This window comes from Anabrus simplex, chromosome 9 (assembly GCF_040414725.1).
Source record: "Anabrus simplex isolate iqAnaSimp1 chromosome 9, ASM4041472v1, whole genome shotgun sequence".
NCBI classification, from domain to species: domain Eukaryota; kingdom Metazoa; phylum Arthropoda; class Insecta; order Orthoptera; family Tettigoniidae; genus Anabrus; species Anabrus simplex.
In genome coordinates, this window is record NC_090273.1 from 158,001,888 (window position 1) to 158,027,976 (window position 26,089).

A 26,089-nucleotide genomic window follows, 5' to 3' on the forward strand; every position below is an offset into this window, starting at 1 on the left:
CAACTTCTGACTGATCCTCAAATACAGTGCTTTCAAGTAATTTTTTCCAAATGTATTATTCCAAACCAAAACCCATGGTGTAACAGCCCCAAAGGCCTTTGTCTACCAACCGACCGCTGCTGAGCCTGAAGGCCTCCAGATTACAAGATGTCATGAGGACAGCACAATGAATCTTGGCTTCCTAGACTGGGGCCTCTGTTTCATTGTCACATAGCCCCTCAACTGTAATCATATAGGCTGAGTGAACGTCAAACCAACCCTCAGATACAGGTCAAAATCCCTGACCTGACCGGGTAAGAGGTAGGCATGTTACGCCTACACCACGGGGCCGATGCATTTATTATTATTAAAATTCTCTTATTCTTCATGTAATTCTCTACACTGGATATTGTATTTGGAAAGAAGTATTTTTTGCCCCCCTTAAAACGTTAGTAGAATGCTTGAAACAGCTTGATCCTCTCCTTAAACTGGCAACACCCACAAAACTCCCACACCACACTACTGGACAGATAAAAGTCGAAGTTCAAATACTTACCATCCACTGGCTTGCCATTGAAGTGCCACATGATACTTGGTTTGGGGTCTCCTTGAGCATAGCAGCGCAGTGTCATGTTCTGTCCCAGCTCTGATTCTTGGACTTCTGGTGTTTCATTAAAAGATGTGGGAACTGAAAAATTAAGAAGAAGAAATTAACATAGCAGAATTTAATTAGCCTTTGCTCTGGGATGTTGGGTATGTTTTGACACAACAATCCAGGGTTGCACTCGTATGCTAGATCCACATCTCTGTTTATTCTAAGGCCGCTCCCTGAAAGGTCTTTGGAGCAACATGAATTCCATAATCACTCTGTATGCTGAGCCAATGTTGTAGCCATATATTGCATGGGTACCCTCTCATGGGTCGGCTCTGTGCAGGACCGTCACTACGTTTATAGGAGCAGAGAGAAATATGATTGATTAAAACCATCAGCTTCCCATATGTATGGGCTGCCAACAAAGGATAAAGTGTACAACAGGAAAATGAAAAATTTAAAGTTACAAAGCTGTGAATTATTGGAGACAGACTTAAAAATTAAAATGTAGTCATCAGTTCGCAGGTTGTAGATGTGAGATCATAGAATGAAGGTGCGAATACTTTAAGAGAAGATATTTTTTCCAATGGAAATCCAGTTCGTTAACAAGGTACAGGAACATCAGTGTTAAGTTGGTCAAGTTTGCAAAATGTTCTCTTCGTAGTTCTTTACACTGACAGAAATTTTTGTCATCTTTTGCTGCTACAAATAAATTACAGTTTATATTCTTTCAATGAACAGATGTAACAAGTATTATTTCCTTTTTCTACACAACTTAACTTCAAGTATCTTCCTGATCACTAGATGACATATTCCTTTGATCGTTTGAGAGGCACAACATAAAAACACGTACTTGTGGAAGATGTGCAGTGCAATGAGGGAGTTCAATGTGGTACAGCGTCATTGAAACAAATGTTACACTCCTGCTGTACTGTTACTGCACTGCCGAAGTATTAATGCTTTTAGCAACTCTTGGACTATACTATATCCATAAAGTAACAATTCATAGTCTTTGGAGTATATGTTCATTGTTAAACCTTAACCACAGTTGTGCGGTCCCAGAGACCTCGCTACTTTTCTCATTCCTAATTCTAGCAACACTATCGGCCTTGGAGATCTGTGTGTCTCAGTAGTTTCCCCATTCACTGCGTACTGCCCATCACCACAGTCAGTGTTGGAGATTCTGTGTTGGTTCTTGTACTGTTAACGTGATGTCGTGGAACCGCACAATTGTCAGTGTATAAATCAGTGACAGAATAATTTTTTTTTTTGCGTTTGTTGTGTTTATTGGTTTTCCGTATCTGCTGATGAAAATAACTGGTGAACTATGGTAAGTGACCCTGGCCCATTGTACAAGAATATAAACGATCCAAATTTAATGAAAATGTTTTGAAAATTACCGATGACCTAGGAAGTGACGTAACCAACTTAGAAATATCTGAGGAAAAGGATGGTGATTCTATGCATAGGAAAGATGACCCATATTCCTGTGTCTTGGATGACTGGAAAGTGGAGAGGAGATAGCCAAAGGAGAATCGGAAAGTGAAAATTATGAGAAACATGATAAGAAATATTTTTTAATGCAGAAATAGATCCAAGTGGTCAGCAGTGAAATCGAAAAGAAATATTAGAATTCCAGCTCACAATATCAGGATTCCAGCACTTTGCCTCAATTTAACAAGACATAATCCTTACTGTTACAGAAATCTAAAGTTGGAACAACATTGTATTAATTCTGCTCTCCTACGAGCCTAAAAAGGAAAGAGCAGTGATTCTGCTATCAACAAAACATCTCTCTAAAGAAGACGACATGCAAACAGTGTGACATTTGCTGCAAGAGTTTATATATTTGGCCTTCTTCAAGTAAATTTGGGATCATTTAAAACTGTATTAAGTTTCATTGTAAAAATTTGTGGAACATCCTGTACTGCACGTGTCGATTTTTCTGGGACTTGCACAAAATACAAGCTTCAAAAAGTTTCCAGTGACAAGAAAACAAGCATTCAATTAAAAATTTAAATTTTGATTGGTTTAAATAAATCGAAAGGTAACTAACTCCTGTGTGATGTGCCATATCCTGTTGCACCACCCAGGATGGGCAGCGCGTTGCAGGGGAGCTTCATTCTGTCTTCAGCATCGTGTACAGCGGACATGTTGTCCAGGGGCTCTGGGCTCCACGGGAGATCTGCTTTCTCTTGGGGTACGCAAACATAAAATTTCCTAATGTAACTTAATTTTACTTTATGTCAATTTTAATTGTAATTTATGATGGCTAAAGACATCTTACATCCATCCTCACGTTGTCACGAGGGCAAGCTTTTTCTAACAGTTTTGTAATTTCAATTAGATTTTTCACTGAGTCTGACCTCAGTAAATCTGCTTCATTTGGAATTATTTTCTTTTGACCTGTACTTTTTGTTTTTGGTGAAGGTGGTCACTTCACATTACAAGTATTTTCCATGAAGATTAGTATCGGTAAGATTGTAAGACTGCAACTTCATTTCATCTGGACTCGTATTTCTATTTTGTCTTTATGCTACCAGTAGTGTTCCTTATTTCCTTTTCTTTGATGTTTTTTATAATAAATAGGTATTAACTGAATTATTCTTTATTGAAGTTTCAGCCATAAAGGTCCTTTGATCCTCAACCTCGTAGGGTTTCTTCCGCTGTCCACATCCTGCCATTAGTTTCTATGTGTTTTACCTTGTTTAATTTTGATTTTATGATATGGTTTCAAAGATTCTAAATTTGTATTTAAAGTTCTACATTTTTTCTTTTATCAGTGTTTTATTAAGCCCCAACAGGAATATCTTAAATTATAGCCCACTAAAATGAAATGGCGTATGGCTTTTAGTGCCGGGAGTGTCCGAGGACAAGTTCGGCTCACCAGGTGCAGGTCTTTTGATTTGACACCCGTAGGCGACCTGCGCGTCATGATGAGGATGAAATGATGATGAAGACGACACATACACTCAGCCCCCATGCTAGCGAAATAAACCAATTAAGGTTAAAATTCCCGACCCTGCTGGGATTCGAACCCAGGACCCCTGTGGCTAAAGGCCAACACGCTAACCATTTAGCCATGGAGCCGGACTATAGCCCACTATAGTAACACAAAAGTAGTGTTGATACTGTAGGTGATTAGAGCACCAAGTACTGTTCAAACTGCTGTAAACAGCACTGACCTTCATATGAGGGTTATTGATGCATATATTGTTCAATGATCCTTCAAGGAAAGAACTGTACCTAGCAGGATGAACTTCATGAAAACTCTTGCAAAACAACTGATTGAACCTTCATTGAGAGAAATAATTATGAACAGCTTCCATGAAAAGTGCGATTTTCTGTCACTTGAGTTGTGGGAGTCGAAGTACATCTCTACGAAGACCGGGACCAAGACGATAAGCTGCTGAGGGATGGAAGGAAGAAATGTCGAATTTGTCCATCAAAAACGAAGAGGAAGACAAGATAAGTGCAAAGTTCCAATTTGTTTGGAATGTTCAAGTAGGATGTGTCTACAGTGTGTGTAATGTGACGCGGAGTGTGGTCGCTTTCACTAATGCAGAGAACACATAACAATTTTAACATCAGTGAGTCCTGTATAACATTAAATTAAAGTTTTCAGAGAGGAACTGCGTTTAATAATTATGATTTGTGTCCATGTGTGCAAATTTTGATGCAAAATTTAAGTGTCACATGAACAAATCACTTTCACAACAATGAAACTACATTCTGTAGACCTGTTGTATTTTATGTATTGCAGAATAAATACAATATGTAGTTCAAAATGCAGAACATTCTGTTAGAAGTTATATTTACAAATTTTAACAACCTTCTGAATGCACAACTGTAGTTATGTGTGAAATATTCATGACTGTGGTTGAGGGTTAAGACAAGAAGCTACTGAACATTAATCAGATACCCAAAACATTACAAGTGACTATAACAGCCAGGGAAAAAAAAAAAAAAAAAAAACACTTCTCCAAAACTTTTAAAATTAAATTAGGTCTTCATTGAGATATGCCGTACCGGGCGAGCAGTTAGAGGTGCGCGGCTGTGAGCTTGCATCCAGGAGATAGTGAGTTCGAATCCCACTGTCGGCAGCACTGAAGATGGTTTTCCGTGGTTTCCCATTTTCACACCAGGAGAATGCTGGGGCTGTACCTTAATTAAGGCCACGGCCGCTTCCTTCCTTTCCTATCCCATCGTCGCCATAAGACCTATCTGTGTGTCGGTGCGACGTAAAGCCACTGGCGAGATGTGCCATACAGAAAGTGTAAGTCAATGAGAGAACCATAATAGGAAAGTTTGTATTAACAGCACTTACTTATGTAATGCTGTAAAGTAGTTTATTTGACTTCAAGATCAGTTGTTATCACCATCATCATCATTCCCTTGCCCAATTTGATCTTGGATTGGATTGTGAATCATTAACCTTCAACTTTGCCCATCTTTCCACCATTCTTCATTGACAACATCTTGAAAGTTTGCCACACTCTTTATTTGATGTCTGCGTCGTTTCCTGGGTCTACCTCCTCCAAACTAGAGTTCAGGCATTGCCTGTGCCCATAACACTTGTTCTGCTCTCTCTCTCTCTCTCCCACTCCACACAGAGTCATAGGCACTCTATCATCGCTGGAGAATGTCAGTGCAGAAATTATTTTAAAAAGCAGATGTACATCTTTAGAAAACGAGAAACTATGAAATGAGGCACCTAATATTAGTAATATTAATTCTGAATCAGTCTAAGGACAGGACTAACTTTTTGGTTAACATTTTTCAAAAGAAACTTCCTACAATTCAAAATGTTCCTTGAGGAACTGTTCTAATCTGACTGCCTTCAAATTTTGCATGTAGCATACATTTTAATAATGGTAACTTTCAGAAATATTTTGTGTTGAAGTATGAAGAATATCACATTTTAATGATCAAATACTATATATTGTATTGGTTATAGCATCCGCCATGCCAACTTGCTATGGGCCGGGCTCGTCACCGTATCGGCTCACCTCTCTCTTCTGTCCATGGTCGCGCGGCATGGGACGATGGTAATAACCAGACAATTAATCTGCAGTCTTCCATCTCGTGAGGTTCCTGGATACACTAGCATACAGACTGTTAGAAGGGCTGGCGCAGGTATATAAGAGCGGAGTGAGTGAGAGTGAGACTGAATTTGCCGGTGTGGGTTAGCAAAGAGTGCAGTCAGTGGTAGCCTGGGCTGAGGTGTCAGCCTGACGGAGTGTCTGCCTGTTGGAGCCGAGGACTCATTCCTATTTCCCTGACGTCATGTGTGTGAGTCTCTTGGGGCCAGCTGCTGTAGAAGAACCTTGGGTGTTCTGGAGCAGCGCGAAGGGAACACTGGGTGCCGACATGTGCAGACTGCAAACGGAGTTCGACGGGTTGAGTGAACAGCGGATACTATCCTGAGCTGCGAGACTGACGTGTAGGCTGTCGACCGTGACAGTGCTAACGAGTGTGACTGAGTGGCTGAGTTAGTGTAGTGTAAATAATCAAAGACTCTCTCTGTATGTGAGAAACTAAGAGAGAGAGCGCGAACCGTGTAAGTGTGTATCCGTGTCCTTGTGTAAGTTGTAAGCTCGGCAGTTGTGTGTGTGTGTAGATGTGTAATTGTAGTGCTTAGTTAATAAATCTTAGAAATAGGATGCTACCAGGTTCTGTACTAATTTATTTACCCTGCCAACATGTTACAATATTAATAAAAATGTATTTAAAATTATAAAGACTGCACTAAAATGAAAAATAATACTACATTTTATCCCTAATCTACATAAATAAAATTGTTGTACCTGGGACATTTTGAAAATGGACAAAGTTGTTTTTAAAAAATACCATAATTTCAAAAATCTTCTTCACATGCCATTTCAAGGTTTCTCCTGCCTTGGGTGTATCAGAACTCTCCGTCTGTGCCTGTTGCTCTTTTCTCGTTCTATAGATACAGGTACGTCCTACTCTTGCATAAATCTCCTTCTATACTTCCAACTTCTGACAAAACACTTATGCTTGTGTTTTGCATGACCTCCAGTGGTTTTCCATGTATTTTAATTATTCTTCTTTTGATTCACTCTCCTGTAGTCAACTCTTAGCTATGCTGAGTTTCAAATTGAACTCCTCAACTGCCTGGCACCAAGTGTCCACTAGTAGCCTAGCTTTACTTTCTCTTTGTCCTTGCCCCACATTACTATATGATTCTTAAATAACATTATGTTCATAATTTCAGAAATTTGCACATGTAATGATTAGAATCCAAACTGTAGCTCATTGATACAGAACACAACCCTAAAAGTTTGCTTTTAACTACAACTTTCTATTATGTATATAAAGTTCAATGTAACTCACCTATGACTGTCAGTCTGAAGGACTTCTTATACTCTTTGTTATCCACTGTAGTCTTGCAGGTGTAGTTTCCCTTGTCTTTCATTCGAATGTCTTCAAACACTAGCGAATGTCCCTTCTGCTGAACTAATTCCACGTGAATCCTAAAACAAGAGAAAATAAATTAAATTTGTATTTTTGGATAAGTCAGGTTTTGGATCATCCAGTGAGAAAATATTTTACCTCGCACAACTTACTTATAAACAAGGAAAGAGAAAAAATATAAATATAATGTTACAATAGAAACACTAGTGGAATAATACACTTTTCTCCTGTCAGTGTAATAATGATATTCACTAAAAAATTAAACACTCCAGTGGATTTATCATATTTAACCATCCAGCTCCATGGCTAAATGGTTAGCGTGCTGGCCTTTGGTAATAGGGGTCCCGGGTTCGATTCCTGGCAGGGTCTGGAATTTTAATCGCCATTGGTTAATTTCGCTGGCACGGTGGTTGAGTGACTGTGTACTTTTTGTCATCATTTCATCTTAATCAAGATGTGCATGTTGCCTACGGGAGTCAAATAAAAGACTTGCATCTGGTGAGCTGAACATGTCCTCGGACACTCCCGGCGCTAAGAGCCATACGCCATGTTAAACTACATTCCATCGATCGATACCCTAATAGCTTGATCCAGTCAATGTTTTCGAATGCCATGTATGCCTACTGCACGTGGGCTTGTTCTTCCTCAGTAGGACCATTTAAATTTACAATTTTTGCTTTACTTGGCACCGACGCAGATAGCTCTTAAGGTGACGATGAGATAGGAAAGAGCCAGGAGTTGGAAGGAAGAGACCATGGGATTAATTAAGGCACAGCCACAGCATTTGTTTGGTGCCAATATGGCAAACCGCAGAAAACCATATTCAGGTCTTCCGACAATGGTGTTGGAACCCACCATATCCCAAACGCAAGCTCACAGCTAAGCGACCCTAACTGCACTTCTAACTTGCTGGGTAATTTCTTTTCTATGCCATACCAGACCACTAACAATATTACCAACAACTTGCTTCAATGAAAAACAGGAGGGCAAATTTTCAATTCAAGTGAGGCAAAAGTAACTTTTCCAGGCTGAATGGCTCAGACGGTTAAGGCGCCTTCTGACCCCAACATGGCAAGTTCGATCCTGGCTCACTCCGGTGGTATTTGAAGGTGATCAAATACGTCAACTTCATGTTAGTAGATTTACTGGCGTGTAAAAGAACTGCTGTGGGACTAAATTCCGGCACCTCGGCGTCTCCGATAACCGTAAAAAGTCGTTAGTGGGACGTAAAGACAATAACATTATTTTTTATTAAGAGTAGGCCTAACTGCATTTACAGTGTATAATTAACCTCTTATTTCCTGGGTTTTAATTGCCAGGTATAACTCAGTTTTTGCAGGAAAGTTCGTTACTTAACGATAATAGATTCTTGTTATTTCTGTAAGTGATTAAACTGTAACACTGAAAATTTTGGTGCAACACCCAGCTTCAGATACCACCAGTCGCCACTGATAATAACTACTATAGTCGTATGGTGAATACGGTACGTGTTTACTATGTACTCTGTTTACTATAGACAGCTTTTTGCAATATCTGAATGTGTGTTGTTCGCACCTATCTGGTCCCTATCCAGTGGCGGCTGGTGTAGAAAATCGGTTTAACCCATTCCACCTCCAGAAAATAAAAATATTTCGGTTTGCGATTTTCAAGAGGCTCCCCACTGAGTTTTACACACTGAACAAACACGCAAACCACCCCAACACATATACACATTCCCCATAAAAAAACTATAATACTATATAATTAAACACACAATAACACCTGCAAAGTTATCTCCGTACAGGCCATAAAGGCCCTTGGAGGGGTGGAGGGTAAAGGCTTCCACTATCCGTAACCTCGGCACTTGATGGGGTAGAGTGGTTAGCTCTACGCCCGGCCGCCTTTGCCCCCAGGAATTAACCTGGTACTCATTTTTGGTGTAGGTTGAGTGAACCTCGGGGCCATGTGCACCTCCGGAAGTGGAAATCTCGTTTCTTAAATTTTACGACTTCTTGACGGGGATTCGAACCTATGTCCTTCCGGGCAATAACACCTGCAATGGCAAAATATTCACGAATTCAAACACTTGGTGTGAGCGCGCAAAAACAGAACTTCCCAATGTTACCAAAATCATTGAAATAAAACCAGCAACGTCGTAATGCAAAATTACATGTTATGTTTTTATAGTGACATTTATAAACCAGACATTTTAAACTAAAGAATATCACAATATCATGTCCTTATTTTGACAACATAAAAAGTACAATGTTTATAGTTCTTCGATTTACAAATGTGCTATGGAATAGGCAAGTTGGGAGTATTCTATCCTCTTTGGTATTAAAAGACCTGGCGGGAACAGCTCTACAGTATTTTGTTTTCCTGTTTGCTTTGAGCGATTCCCTATTAAATACTACCACTGAGTCAAGAGGGTGCCACCTGCCACGTACTCATTTCGGTCGTAACGCAATTGTGACTAAGTGCTGCCTCTCTGTGGTCGAACGAAGAATCGCTGTGAAGTGATGTCTTGCCGGTCTTGGCTGTTGTTTCCACAGCCTATCGGAAAAGTTGCGCACGCATGCGCAAACGGCAGAGTTCTTGCTTTCTGACAAAAAGCTTCGAAATTCTCGCTGAGCTGTGATCGCACAACCCAGCACAGCACCCGGCGTGGAGCGCACGAATATAGCTCATTCTACGTTAAGAAAACAGTGTTGCTCTTATGGACCTATAAGAAGTGAACACATCTCCTCTGAGACACCCACAAATTCTCGTGATTAAGTGATATTATACTGTACTTTGTAATGTATTATGAAAGATAGATAAAAAGGATGAGGCATTTTTGCCCGTAAGTTATTAAAATAACTTCATAAAATGTTCTTTTTCATAAATACATCTGTAGGGAGGAAGCACAATGGCATCGCTTCGTTGCCTTCATTTTCCTTTTTCTGTGTTACTCTCGTACAAACCTCATGTAGTCCCTCACTCTGTGAATCGCCGGCAGCTCACTTCTGTAGTGAAGTCATCTACCGTATTTATTTGTTGCGTGCGTGTGTTTTTAGGCTTTAAATCAGTGCGTAATTGTCTTGTGCTCAGTGAGAGTTAAGCCTGGGTGTGTGATTTCTTTCTTTAACAGTATACTGTGATCTTTTGTAGAGTCATCTACAGTAGTTCCTTTCCGGAGGTGCATATGGCCCTGAGGTTCATTCAGCCTACACCAAACATGAGTACCAGGTTAATTGCTGGGGGCAAAGGCGGCCGGGCGTATTAGCTAATCACTCTACCCCATCACGTGCCTGGTTACGAATAGTGGAAGCCTTTACCTTCCACCCCTCCAAGGGCCTTCATGGCCTGTACGAAGATGACTTTGCTTTGCTGTCTACAGTATTTATTTGTTGCATCTGTTTTCTAGCCTTTATTAAATGTATCCCTCACCCCTCGAGCTCATAAAAAATATTTGTTTATTTCCTACTCCAGTTCGCCTTACACTTCAATGCTGAGATTTTCTTATATGCCGTACTTTACCTCTGATTCTGTACAAACCAAAAAATAGCCCCTGTAAATCCCCCGTCCCCTTTAGTTCATAAAAATAATTTGTGGGTTCCTTCCGCTTTTTTGGCTTGTACTTAAATACTGAATTTTACAAATTTATGTGCCACCGTTTTCCCGTGATGGTGTTGAGCAGAACCGTTCAATATGACAACCCTGTTGTCATAAGAGCAGTACTGTTTTCTTAACATGGAATAAGCTATAGCTACCTGGTTGTGAAGTGAGTTGAATAACTGACTGCGTTGTATTTGATTACAGATAATATTTTTAAAGTAATTTATTTTTCAAATAGACAATGTGCTGCAGCACTTCAGCACATACCGTACGGCCGCCCCTGTCCCTATCTCCAGTTTTCTTCCTATGGCATTCCTTTTCTCATTCTGCCTTGCTTCCTCCGTCCATTTCAACCTGGTATATGCTTGATGTTAGTCATCTCACTGATTAATCCCTAACATTTCCTTTCCGCTTCCATGCAAATACGTGTTCATTATTCTGTGTCGGCTTTCGATATCCCTGTACCACTCCAGGCATCTTTCCTTCCTTCACTGTAATTGTTTGATTGGAGTTTCTGTTACGAACACTGTAACCGTCCTCCCAGCGGAACCTCGTCAAACACGCTTCACAGAGTAATGTAATCACTTTACAAGAGGTCCTGCCGGCAAACACATAGCCTACATGTTTATAATTACTTAACTGGAGGAATAAGAAAACACAATTACTGTTAACAGCTAAAATAACACCGGCATTCTCTCTGGTCCCATGTAGCGTACTCCGTAAGACTTTGTACCAGCGAGAAATTGAAGCTGTCGTTTCTACCAAAAATGTATCGTATACCAAAGTGTGAAACATAAATGAAAATAAAAATATTTTGTTTAGAAATCGGAGACAAAACATACAGTATTTTATTGTATTATCATATACGAACAGGCATTCGGTAATGTTGATTGGATCAAGCTATTTGAGACTCTGAAGGCGATCGGGATTAGATACCGAGAACGAAGAATTATCTACAATCTGTATAAAAATCAGTCGGCAGTGATGAATCGAGGGTTTTGAAAAAGAAGCAGCAATCCAGGAAGGAGCGAGGCAAGGCTGCAATTTGTTCCCCCTTCTTTTCAATGTTTATATACAACAGGCAGTAAAGGAAATAAACGAGAAATTTGGGAAGGGAATCACAATCCAAAGAGAGGAAATCAAAAGCCTGAGATTTGTCGATGGTACTTTTCATTTATCTGAGAATGCAGAAGATCTGGAGAAGCTGAATAGTTTGTACAAAATGAGAAGTCCGAAACAAAAGTAATGGAGTGCAGGTGATGCATGAAATATTACTGTAGATTTGGAAATGCAGTCTTAAAGGAAGTAAGATGAGTATTGTTACTTGCGTAGTAAAATAACTAACGATGGCAGAAGTAAGAACGACATAACATGCAGACTAGCACAAGCATGGAAGGACTTTCTTAAGAAAAGAAATTTGCTCAATTCGAACATTGATATAAGAATTACAAAGATGTTTTTGAAGACTTTCGTCTGGAGCGTGGCAATGTATGAAGTGAAACGCGGACGATAACTAACATATAAAGAGAAGAGAAGCTTTTGAAATGTGGTGTTACTGAAGAATGCTGAAGGTGAGATGGATATATCGAATCACGAATGAAGAGATACTGAATCGAACTGGTGAGAAAACAGTTTGGCTAAATTTGACAAAAGAAGAGATAGAATGATAGGACACCCAGGACTTGTTCAGTTGGTTTGTTAGGGAAGTGTAGGGTGGTAAGAACGGTCGGGGTAGACCAAGGTATGAATATGACAAGCAGACTAGAGCAGATGTAGGATGTAGAAATGAAAAGGTTACCACAGGATAGGGTGGCATGGAGGGCTGCATCAAACCAGTCTATGCACTGATGATTCAAACAACAACAGTGACGCGGGTGTCGTTAACTGTTGTAGGTAGCAGCGTCTAATTATGTAGAAGTTTAACAATTAATGGACTCAATAAGGACTTGTACCACCTGCAGGTATTTCTTGCTGAATGTAGTATTTTTTGGCACAGGTCAGAGAATGGCTGTGGCAGTATCGAAGCTCCTGATGTTCTGAGCAATGGCACTCAGAGCACGACTAATGTCTCCATGGTGTGAAAGACGCTAGTCATGCTGCAATAGCAGTTTCTGGCTCATTGGCAAACTACCTCGCTCCTGTACGTCTCATTATGACGCCACCATCGTTTTTTTTCTGTTCCCTTTAGCTGCATACTTTCTCTTGTGGGTGGGGGCGGTATCCTCCACCTGTCGTAAGAGGCGACTAAAACGGTTCTCAGGAGCCCTGAACTTTGGAGCGAGGGTTGGCAACCACGGGGCCTTTAGCTGAGTCCTGGCATTGCTTCCTCTTATTTGTGCCAGGCTCCTCACTTCCATCTATCCTGTCTGACTTCCCTTGGTCAACTGTTGTTCATTTCCCACCCCGGCAGTGTTAGAGCAGTCGAGGCCTAGGGAATATTTCATTTTCGTGCCCTTCATGGCCCTTGTGCCCTTTGCCCGATAACTTCATTTTTCGAAGTGTCGGATCCCTTCCCTTCCATTTTTTCTTTGATTAGTGTTATACAGAGCATGGTTGCCAAGTTGTATTTCCTCTTAAAACAATAACCACCATCACCACCTCTAACAGCATCAACTCTAGTGGTGTTTTTTTGAGGATCCAAGCAGCCTCCGGGTTGAAGACTTACCAGACAAGTCCTAAGTTACTCAGTTGCGGTCCTCTCTGCTAAAGGTCCATAGCTGGTGGATGTTGGCTTAAACGGTACTAGTAGATTCATCACAGAAAGGGGGATATGAAAGATATTTTGTTGAAAAAATCATTGTTTTTTTAAAACCTACAATCTGTTTTCCAGTCATTGGCCGCGTCAGGGATTGAATGAATGAAGCCCCCATCTTGCAACGAGGATAGGAATTGTGCCTACTGCCGAAACCGGTCGCACTTCTCTGGGGCAATGATTACTGACTGACATATGAAATGGAATGATAGTGGAGAGTGTTGCTGGAATAAAAGATGTCAGGGAAAAGCGGAGTACCCGAAGAAAAACCTGTCCCGCCTCCGCCTTGTCCAGCACAAATCTCACATGGAGAGACCGGGATTTGAAGAACGGAACCCAGTGGTGAGAGGCCGATGCGCTGCCGCCTGAGCCACGGAGGCTACATTGTTTTATTATAACATCATAATATTTGGAGTTTTCTCTTTAATCTGGTGTATGCTTCATTAGTATTGGCCGACTCTAAGCATGGTTAATTATATTTTAATTATAAGAGCTGGTGCTGTTTAATATCGCGAACACTAGTTTAGCTGACCCTGCGATCACGCGGGAATAATGCAAGGAAAGGAGAGCGACCACTAGTTCAGTTAAAATGCAATAACGCAGGAGCTCCTTGCTCTATAGATCATTCCATGTTAAGAAAACAGTGAAGTTATTGCTCTTGTGGACATACAAGTGGCGAACGCACCCCCTCTTACACACCCATCATTTCTCGTGATTAAGGAATATTATAATGTACTTTATATTGTATTTTGAAAGAAATAAAAACGGATGAGGCAGTTTTTGCCCATGCATTATTAAAATAATTTCTGAAGGTTTTCTATTTCATAAATCCATTCACAGAGAGGAAGTACAATGGCGGGAACAGCCATCGCTTCGTTGTTTTCTTTCTGTTTCTGTGTCGCTCCATTACTCTGTGAATCCTGGAAGCTTATGACTGTTGAAGAGAAGTCTGTTTATGTGATATGTATGCTTTTTAGTCTTTATATCAGTGCGTACTTGCCTTGTGTTCAGCGAGTGATGTTATTAATTAGCCTACGTGTGCCGTGTCTTTATTTAACACTAACCCAGTGATTTATTTACTTGATTGATGAGATCGAGGAGGAAACTAAAGTAAACTGTGCTTAATTTGCAGCCTATTTTATTCTCTCTTTTATCTTGAAATTAAAAAATGAGTTTCACAAATTTATGTTCCGCCGTTTTTCTGTTATGCTGTGAATATCAAAATGAGATTCTCTAAACCACCTCCCCTCAACTTCTAGAGTTCATTGATACAATTTTCAGCTTAGTTTCGTCTACCTTTGGACTTGTGAACTTAAATACTGAATTTCACCAATGAATATGCCGCCGTTTTCCCGTGATGGTGTTGAGGAGAGCTGTTCGATATGGCAACTCTGTTGTCATAAGAGCAATAGCCTACTGTTTTCTTAACATGGAGCGACATTTAGAAGGTCCGCCTCTGTGGTGTAGTGGTTAGTGTGATTAGCTGCCACCCCGGAGGCCCGGGTTCGATTCCCGGCTCTACCACGAAATGTGAAAAGTGGTACTGGTCATCCTCCTCAGTTGTCTCCCCCGACCCAGAGTCTGAAGCTCCAGGACACTGCCGTTGAGGCGGTAGAGATGGGATCCCTCGCTGAGTCCGAGAGAAAATCCGACCCTGGAGGGTAAACAGATAAAGGAGAAGAAGAAGGAGAAGAAGAAGAAGAAGAAGAAGAAGAAGAGGCATTTAGAAGGCTGTCATGGGTGCTCATAGGATAGTTTGTAGGGGAGGGGGCTAGACCTGGGGGTATGCAGTATTTTTAATATTTTGGAAGATGAATGGCGACTTGTATTCCACGGTAGAATTCCACACACGGTATCCCCTATCACTTCTCAGTAATGCCGATTTTTAAATCATTTACTTGAAAGAAAAACACTTGACTATATTAGATTTTGTCCTTTCTCTGAGAGCTGGGGAGGGAGGGGGTGGGGGCTCCCCACCTTGCCCCCGGGTATGGGCGCCCATGTCTTGAATTATACCGGAAATTGTGTTTTTCGGGTTGTCTGCATTGGTTGCTATGATGTCTCTTCCTGTTTGACATTAGGGAACAACGCTTGGAAGCACTTAAGTTTTGTAAATAGTGTCATACTTTATTTTGATGGCGATATCTGAAAATAATCTATATTTTCTTGTAAGAGATTCCCATTTTCTGAGGAACTGCTTCAGCTAAATCTTTGAAATTTTTACAACTTATTCATAACATTATTGAGAATGAGGGAATGTGGATCCACGATGGTAGACGTATGTTAGAAAGACATTTCTTCTTCTTCTTAATCTGTTTAATGTTAGAAAGAAATTTCTTCTTCTTCTTAATCTGTTTACCCTCCAGGATTGGTTTTTCCCTCGGACTCAGCGAGGGATCCCACCTCTACCGCCTCAAGGGCAGTGTCCTGGAGCGTGAGACTTTGGGTCGGGAAATACAACTGGGGGTATGACCAGTACCTTGCCCAGGCGGCCTTAACTGCTATGCTGAGGGGGATGGGAAGATTGGAAGGGATAGACAAGGAAGAGGGAAGGAAGCAGCCGTGGCCTTAAGTTAGGTACCATCGCGGCATTTGCCTGGAGGAGAAGTGGGAAACAACGGACAACCACTTCCAGGATGGCTGAGGTGGGAACCGAACCCACCTCTACTCAGTTGACCTCCCGAGGTTGAGTGGACCCCGTTCCAGTCCTCGTACCACTTTTCAAATTTCGTGGCAGAACCGGGAATCGAACCCGGGCCTCCGGGGGTGGGAGCTAATCACACTAACCACTACACCACAGAGGCGTACAGAAAGAAATTTCATTAACTTAAAATCTTTTTGATATCTTGCTTTAAACTAAAATGTGTCTTTAAGTACATAGATCAGCGAGCGTAGTTCATTCAAGGTTTTAGTGTTCTGAGCGTACAGCCACGGCCGACTGGATCCCTCGCTGCGCTAGCTAGAGCGACGCATCAAGTCGGCCGTGGTACAGCACACTGGTAGAGGACGAAGTACGTCACCAGCAGTCGATTGTTCTGACTGCTGTGTTAGAGGAACCGTCTCGTAGTGGTCACTGTTCTTAACAGGCCGGCATTAGGAGCTAATACTGTGCGTCATCATCAGCATCGTGCTTCCTCGACCTCCACAACGACATTGTCCGACAACACACATCAAAACGGTCTAAACTGCTGATAACCAAATACGGTCGTTCGCTTGTGAGGGAGTTACACAGGACGATTCGTAAGTCACTGTGCAAGCTTTGTGGTTATAATGCAGTGGTAAAAATAAGACTAAAATTTAATATTTGACTTTTTTCTGAAAGTGGTTTATTTCTGTGTCCTGTCTTGCTAGGCATTACAAACGTTTGGATGTATCACCCCTTCGTGGCGATCATGTTTCCCAACGGCAGTGGCATTTTCAACCCAGATCATGCGCCATGTCACAAGGCCAAGGGTGTGATGGAGTGTTCGAGGAACCACTGAAGACGGTTTATCGAGTTCATTCCTAACTTAGCCTTAATCTCCTCATTCCGAGTACCCTCCTGCAATTGTTCCCACTTGTTTGTACCAGCGATCGTTCTTGCTACTTTCATGTCTGTTGCCATGGTGTAGGGGTAGCGTGCCTGCCTCTTACCCGGAGGGCTCGGGTTCGATTCCCGGCCAGGTCTGGGGTTTTTACCTGGAGCTGGGGGCTGGTTCGAGGTCCACTCAGCCTACGTGATTAGAATTGAGGAGCTATCTGACGGTGAGATAGCGGCCCCGGTCTAGAAAGCCAAGAATAACGGGTGAGAGGATTCGTCGTGCTGACCACACGACACCTCGTAATCTGCAGCCCTTCGGGCTGAGCAGCGGTCGCTTGGTAGGCCAAGGCCCTTCGGGGCTGTAGTGCCATGGGGTTTTTGGTTTACTTTTAACTTAAGAATAAGATATCCTGAGTCCACCCAGCTTTCGCTCCCGTAAAGCAAAGTTGGTCTGATGTCAGACCGATGTAAAGATACTCGTAGTTTCATCTGGAAGCTGACTTCCTTCTTACAGACCGAGCTCGATAGCTGCAGTCGCTTAAGTGCGGCCAGTATCCAGTAATCGGGAGATCGTGGGTTCGAGCCCCACTGTCGGCAGCCCTGAAGATGGTTTTCCGTGGTTTCCCATTTTCACACCAGGCAAATGCCGGGGCTGTACCTTAATTAAGGCCACGGTCGCTTCCTTCCACTTCCTAGGCCTTTCACATCCCATCGTCGCCATAAGACATATCTGTGTCGGTGCGATGTAAAGCAAATAGAAATAAAAAACCTTCTTACAGAATACTATTGATCGCTAGTGCGAGCTCACTGCATTAGCTTTACTGCACCTTGATTCAATCTCACTTACTATATTAACATCTTGGGCGGAACACACACCCTAAATACTTGAAATTATCTACCAGTTCAAGCTTTGTATCACCAATATGACATTCAATTCTCTTGGATTTCTTACCTACTGACATCAATTTAGTCTTCGAGAGGCTAACTTTCATACCATACTCATTGCACCCATTTACAAGTTCCAAGATATTAGACTGCAGGCTTTCGCACAATCTACCATTAAGACCAAGTCGTCAGCATAAGCCAGACTGCTTATTACATTTCCACCTAGCTGAATTCCTCCCTGCCACTTTATACCTTTCAGCGGATGATCCATATAAACTACGAACAGCAAAAGTGAAAAATTACAGCCTTGTCTAACCCCTGTAAGTACCCTGAACCAAAAACTCATTCTACGATCAATTCTCACTGCAGCCTAATTGTCAACATAAATGCCTCCGATTGATATTAATAATCTACTCGTAATCCCATAATCTCCCAGTATGGTGAACATATTTTCCCTCAGTGGCCTGTCATATGACAACTAGATCAGCTGAAACTTAACAGTTTCAATTAATGTAAAATACCTGCTGCCCTTTTTGACCTAGTTTTAAGTAAATATTTTGTGAAATATTGTCTTGGTTTTCTGTCACAAAATAAAGGAAATTTAAGCAGAATAAAATAAATGGAAATAATATATAGTAATTAAACAATTTTTCAGTTTTTCTTCCTTCATCCAGTCCACCTATGTTCCCAGTACTCTATCATATGCCAATTACATTAAGCTGTTTACTGTTGCAAATGCCCTTAGCCTATGTACAATGTAATGCAGCAAAATGCCTTATGTCCAAACTAAACATTTAAATAGGAATTTAATTTCTCTCACAGATGAATTTAAAATCGAATATTTTTTTCTAATTTTATGCTGAAAGAATTGTGATCCTATCTCCTGCAAATAAACAATGACACGTTTTTCTTTGTTTGTGAAAAAAATAATGGACTTAAGGCTCTTTGGATCTTGGCAACTCATTTCTTCTAGTTAATTCCACTTCTGAAAAACCTCCGTGGCTCAGCCGGCAGCCCGCCGACCTCTCATCGCTGGATACCGTGGTTCAAATCCCGGTCACTCCATGTGAGATTTGTGCTGGACAAAGCGGAGGCGGGACAGGTTTTTCTCCGGGTACTCTGGTTTTCCCTGTCATCTTTCATTCCAGCAACACTCTCCATTAACATTTCATTTCATTTGTCAGTCATTTATCATTGCCCCACAGGAGTGCGTCAGGCTTCGGTAGCTGGCACATTTTCTATTCTCGCCGCGAGATGGGGGCTTCATTCATTTCAATTCCTGACCCGGTCGAATGACTGGAAAGAGGCTGCGGATTTTCATTCAATTCCACTTCTGAATTCCGCTGCGCTCGAAAGATTCTCGCCGCACTGTTCCATTTCAGCATGAAGAAAGAAGAGATAACAGATAATCGACCAACAGGGAATGGCATCAGGCAGCTCGTAAACTATCAAATACAATTGGTGCAGCGTAACAGCTAGGTTCTTCTACACCCTCCTAGCCTCTCAAACAGCCCACATTCAAGAATCCACCCCAACCCTCTCGCCATCGTCTACTCAGCTGTGTGGTCAGAGGGGTAGACCCTGACATTACGAAAGAAGTCATCGTACAATAATTAAACGCCGACGGAATCCCCGTCCGAAAGCTATTCCGAATAAAGAATTACTCCGGACCGTCCTTCATGATCCGGCTACTACTCCCGATCATCGAAGACGTCGATCGCCTGCTGTCAGAAGGCAGCACTATCATGTGGAACCATCACATGCTTCGTCACCTCAACCCCTATGATGTGGATGCTGCTTGCAGTGCAACAGTCATAGCACCAATAACTGCCGCGCAGAGCGCCCAAACTGCGGACACTGCAGCCAAGCACCCTTCACACCCAGCTGCCCCACTTGCGGCCAAGCTTACGCCACCTACTCAAGAAAAAATGCAAAGCTCGCCCTGCACCACCGATGGATTGATCGGATTTACGCGCTGCGCTGAGGACAATCAACACACCAGGTTCACCACCCTTTCGCTCATGAACATTTTCCCCTAGCATCGTCCATTTGTTTCAAGTCGTCCGGCTCCATGGTCATAGGGGTCCCGGGTTCGATTCCTGGCAGGATCTGGAATTTTAATAGTCATCGGTTAATTTCGCTGGCACGGGGGTTGGGTGTATGTGTTGTCTTCATCATCATTTCATCCTCATCACGACGCGAAGGTCGCCTACGGGCGTCAAATCAAAAGACCTGCACTTGGCGAGCCGCCCATGTCCTCGGGCACTCCCGGCACTAAAAGCCATACGCCATTAAGTCGCCTCCAAGCTGCAGCCAACCCGGCACTAAATTTCCACTTCCCGACAATACACTCTGGTCTGTGTCCCCACTTTCTATTCCATCGTTTAGAAACCCTGGTTAAATCCTTTGTATAAGTTGTTTTTGAAAGTGACGGAAGGATCATCACCATAGTACTACAACGCATTAAATAGCAGCTCATATCCTCCTCTAGTCATTCATTCAATCAATCATACATCACCCTATCACCCTTTTCTTTCAGTTATATAATCATTCTCTTATATCTCCACATGAACTCGCGCATTCATTTATGAATTCATACATAAATCCATATCGTAACTCATCAGCCAAATTAAAAATAAATAAAAATAGCAAGCTTCCAGTTATTGACCCAATCAAGCTTAGCCTAGAGTCCAACAGTTTTCCTACCATCTTATTATTCACACCGCTCCCAACCACCTCCTTCAACCATTCAATTTTCCATCTAACAGCCCGAATCTCTTGACCCGAGCGTTACACTCTGAGTGGCCCGCCTCCCCCTTCAGGGGAGGAATGAAAACCATTTATGATGATTGATTCCTACGAGGCAGGGCTCTGTTTACTGTGTGACATTCCAAGAGTACGTCTCTGTCTGGACGTCACTTTGAACTTGCTTTGTACCGTTCTGTGTAATGTGTGTTGAATTTGTCATCTCTTTGTTTATCTGAAGTCTGGGAGGAATGCATTTTATTTTGTTGTGAATTCCACTCCGGGTAGAATGCATTTACTGTAATGTTACACTGTACAGTATTCAAATTGAATTTCTGATCCGTAAACGTTAAACTCTAACAGGAATGTGTTTATTTTGTGTTACATAAGTCTCAAATAAAGCGATTTCAAACAAGTTTGTATATAACATTTAGTCATATTTACCTCTACATTCCATGTACAAAGTTCGTATAGTGACTTGCGAATCCCTCTGTATATCGTTAACTCGCAACTTTGTACAGAAACATTATTTGTATTTCGTTTTGAGCCTTACCTTCCTTTGGCGCTGGTGACATCCTTTCCATCAGGGTACATCCATATGGTCCGGTGGCCTTGGTCAGTGTAGCACGTGACGACGATGGCTTGTCCTGGCTGGCGCTCGATCACAGAATGGGAGGGGACTAGAGAGATGGGTGGTCTTCCTGGCTGGTCCGTCTGAGCCTGGACCACACCTGAAACATGAATAAAGTGATTCTTAACACCCAAGCTAACGTGTGTAGGCGCCATCTACCTGCCTGCTCGTCAATTTCGACGTTCCGTTTCGGGTGTCGAACCCTGCCCTAGTAGTGGGGACGGAGCGGTGCAGAGCGGAGCTCTAGTTGTGACGTCGTCACCCGGTTGTACCGAGTGGATGTGCAGTAACGCCACGTTTAAACACGTTATTGGTATGACAACATAAAAGTGTTTCACTCGTCTATTCAATGCCCTTTTTACACAACATACCTGTTCTTTTTAAATACAGCAATGCTGTTTTCTGCTGGAGAAACCGACTTGCTCTTTGTGATGCCTCTTGATATGACCCGAAAAATTTGATATGCCACCACTCGTCGCGAAAATGCGGCCGCAAAATTTGCAGTTTGCTGATTTTTTTTAAATATCAGTAAGTCGGTAGATGCAGAGTGGGTCTCAGCCCATAAGTGGCCACGGCTTGTCCGCGGTCCAACAGCTCTGCACTTTGACCGGCCAACAAGCTCTACGTGGCTCTACGCCTCTGCATTCGGAAAACGGGACAGGACTGGACCTCATGGCTGGCCTCAACCGTCGCCTGTCCTGAGAATGGTTTTCCGTGGATTTCCATTCCCCTGCACCAAGGCGAATGCCGGGACAGTTCCTAGTATAGGCCACGGACGTCAACCCCCTCACCTTCTCCGAGCATCTCCTTCAGCGCAACAGATATCCCGGCCTGAGAGACGGCTTCATCGTCTAAGAGGCCCGCCTCCCCCTTCAGGGGAGGAATGAAAACGTTTAAAAAGTATCGTCAGTGATTTCAAAGAACTGTCATGCAACAAACGGTTTTCGTGGCATTTGTGGTACAACTTTCTGTAAACATTTCTTTAAATATTCTAAAAATATAAATACCATCGATATGCAGTCGCTGAAGTGCGGCCAGGATCCAGTATTAGGAGATAGTGGATTCTAACCCCACTGTCGGCAGCCCTGAAGATGGTTTTCTGTGGTTTCCCATTTTCACACAAGGCAAATGCTGGGTCTGTACGTTAGTTAAGGCCACGGCCACTTCATTCCCACTCCTAGCCGTTTCCTGTCCCATCGTCACCATAAAACATATCTGTATTGGTGCGACGTAAAGCAACTAGTAAAAATATTAAACTAACACCACAGTTTTTTCTAATATACTTTACATTATGTACAAAACACAGCAAGAGGAGGAAATGCGGACAGATTAAATGCAGGTACTTGTTATCCTATGCGAGTACTTGCAGTTAAAGACGGAGGGGATCTCTACCACTACAACCGGATTACTTATCGGTATTAAGGCGCCCATACACGAGCGGGATTTCCTCACGGTTCGGCCTGAACAGGCCAATCCGTGAGGAATTCCTCAACGTGTGTGGTGGCGTCCTTCAGGCCGCGTTGGGTGCGAGAGATCCTAAAATCCCGAACAAAAATCAATTCTTTTCCGCCTTGAGGCCAAGAAGGCCGAATTTTTCCCAGTCTCTTGCTGCGTGTATGTGTTTACGGCAGCAGGCCTTGAGGATTTGTGAAGTGAAGTGATTGTCGGGAGTGTCCTATATCGTCATGTCTCGAGAACTTTTAACATAATTTATACTGAACCCATGACCTTTGTGCCCTAAGAACATTATGCATAATGTAACAATTAAACTAAAAGTTGGATTCTTGATAGCATGGATTTGACACGTGACGAGGGGGTGATTACCTTCGGTCCCACGCTCTGGGGTACGTGACGTCAACCACACGTGTCGACGGCGGAAGAATCTCAAGTCATTTTTATGAACTATTTCAAAGCGCGTGTACATGGCGTGACCACGCCAAGTCAAAAAATATAGTGCCTATCAAAGGAGGTCAATCATCTCACAAATCGAACCCGTAAAAATTTTAAATGTCCGTGAACACTACCGCCAGAAATGTAGCAAGCATGTAGTCACTTTCAAAACTCTTGAAATTGCAGTTTAGGTAAGTCAGAAATTTTATAGAAATTTTCTTGGCGGCAAAGGGAGAGATCCGAAGAGAGGGGGTAACTGCTATAAATATGAAGGGACGCCATGACGAAGTCTCCTTCTCCGGCATTTGTGATACAAAGCGGACGAGAAACTGTTGAGCTGCTCTGCGAAATCAAACCACCGAAAGTAGACTGAGTTCAACTGCAGATTTTAGCCATTGCGGCTAAGTCTTGACTCCATGAGGAGATAGTTTTCTTGAGTGAAATAATTGTACCAGATAGGACGGTCAAAGTACTGAATAAATTCTAATGTGATTAAGTAATTCGTGTGCGGAAATAATTATAGTCCATCGTGTGCGTTCAAGCAAACAAGTGAAGGGTATTTTCTTTTTTTTATGCTTTATTCAGGAAACCTGAAGAAATAATAATAAATTGTGAAGCCATGAATGTAAAAATGGCTAAATAAAATGCCAGGGTCACAGGTGAGCCCTATGACGAATACTGGCGTGACGACATGAGGTAGGTGACTTTCCATCTTACTACCTCTTATATCTTGTCTCGTGATTTCTTGTATTTGAATGGGGATATACGACGCAGTGGTCACCCCTACTAAGTTTTGTAAATGGGAGATTACGACTAAAAGAGTCATTTGTTTTATTTTCCACTTGGATAAAAGTTTGAAGTCTTGCGAGTGCCGTATAATGTTGTAAAAAGTTATTGAATAGGGTTCCGAAGTGATATCACGTCCAATGTAGATCGTCATCCGTGTGAGTGTACTGCCTATATTTTGTGATGTCAAATTAAGATGTTCATTCGACGTAAAATTCTTCTGTCTGCAATTTGACGTTAATAATAATAATCCATGGTCACTCATTTTCAATCGAGTGGAAGCACGCTGTCGGGTGAGAACCTAGGGTGATGAATTTGGTCACGGAGAGAAACGTTCTTTTTAATGCCCATTTTAAACTGTGTCTGACTGACAATGGAAGATCTAGTAGAATGTTTCAGTCATTTCTCGTAAAAATCAAGTTATTAAATACGATATCATTTATGCGAAGTTATTCATGATTAATGCATTGTGCGATATTAGACGTTGGGATTTCTAGTGAGGATTTTATTCCAGTTCTTTGTCGATGATAATTGTGGGGCTGGGAAACAGAGGTTAGTTTTGTGAATCAGGTTGGACCTGTCATTGAAGCCGGGACACGGAAGCCCGAGGAATGTTTTATATGAGTTGAGATGAGATGTGCGAATCAGGTTAGAGTCCTGTCATTGAAGCCGGGACATGATAGCCCGAGGAATATTTTATAATGTTGAGAATGGAAAGAAATTCATAGAAATCTATAGCGGTATCAATTGGCGACGCGTATAATTAGTGTGGGCATCTTGAAGCATAATCTGTGCATTTTGTTGGTTAGAATATCGTATTTGTTTAATTATGTCGGCAGAGTTTAATGGGAGCATTTTGAGAAGTCAGTCAACTGTGAATAAACCAGGTGTTTCCTGTAACTGCCAAGCGAGCTTGGGGGGATGAGAGGCCTCAGCTATGATAAACGGGAAAGGAGTGGAGTTGAGATTGTACTGTAATTCTCGGCCAGGGGAAACGTTAAAATGCTGGATTTAGTTGAAATTCATAGCCGGTAATGATCTAAGTATTGTGAAATACTGTAATTGGGGACGTAATGAACATTTGAAATCACGAACTTTGAGTATAAGGAACAGAGTAACCCAATTTCAGGGTTGTCCAAAATATAGAGCGATGGTCGTGATGATCGGTTTGTCTGTGAGGGGTGTGCAAAACTCATAATGATAATGACGAGGTATGACATCGTAATTATATGGCGAGTTGTTTGGTTTGTACGTAGATTATTAGGATATCCAAGTGTTAATAACGGTTAGGACTAGATTAGATTTTTAAGCATGATATCACGAGACAGGATATATATAGCTGGACATGAATTATGTAAAATTCTTTTCCAGCCAGATAAACATCGCAATATTGAACTCACATCACAGCTGCGTAGAAATTTGTGAAGAAACCAGAGTCCGCGGAGATAAATTTTGTTGTTCGTTAATATTTCGTTAAATCATTTAAATTTATTTAATTATTAAATTCAGTGAAACCGCATTTGAAATAACTTTAATCAAGCGAATAACTTGGAGATGCATTCTGGAAATTTTAGTTTGTTTTCTGGGGAATGTTAACATGTAAAGTAACGATTAAGGGGACATATCCGAAGGAAATGGATTTTACTGCCACAAAGTTTGTGAGCATTGCTATTGTTGTAATTATTGAACTTTGATTGATTGAGCAGTGAATGTGCTGGGGATAGTAAAGTGGAACTTTGGTCATAAACCGATGTAACTTAATTGTGTTTAGCCTTCAGCCTAGAAACTTGGATGGTCAGGGGGTCATCAACCTCAGTGACTTAGATTAGGGCCATATGCCATTGTAGCATCATTTCCTTGCGGTCATCATCCACAATGACTTTAAAGTAACTTAGAAGAGTAGATGTCGGTCCATGACATAGACGCAGGTCACATCGATTCAATTAACGGTCCATGCCGTAGAACCACTGTGTGGCACCCACCGATTGGACGGCCTTAATTATTCCCAGAGTCCAGAGTTCGTGTTACGAGGGCTGGACCATAACGAATCACTATGATGGTACATGTGGTCTCACATGGAAGCCGAATTTAAGGATTTCCAGACTTTCCTTTCTTAAATGATTAATAATTGAGATAATGGTTTCTAGTAAGAATGCCCGTCAGGCAGTTACGTTAAAGTCTCACACCAGTGTTCTGACGTTTATGTAAAAGTGATTGTGGTGTCCAGTGGACACAATTGACTTCTCTGATACTGTTGACATACCATGATGCTTCAGAATTTTCCTGAATAAATAG

The 26,089-nt window shown here is 41.9% G+C and overlaps 1 protein-coding gene across 1 annotated transcript in view; it reads right to left on the reverse strand.

Moving 5' to 3' along the window:
* LOC136880920 (limbic system-associated membrane protein) overlaps positions 1–21,922 on the reverse strand; it is a 40,993-nt gene extending 19,071 nt beyond the window's left edge. Inside the window, exons 1-4 of the mRNA XM_068229182.1 lie at positions 21,910–21,922; positions 21,041–21,218; positions 6,929–7,068; positions 536–667 (exon numbers count right to left, since the gene is read on the reverse strand). Of these exons, the coding sequence (XP_068085283.1) occupies positions 536–667; positions 6,929–7,068; positions 21,041–21,218; positions 21,910–21,922 (463 nt within the window). The remainder of the gene's footprint in view (positions 1–535; positions 668–6,928; positions 7,069–21,040; positions 21,219–21,909) is intronic.
* Between the last annotated feature and the right edge of the window lie 4,167 nt (positions 21,923–26,089).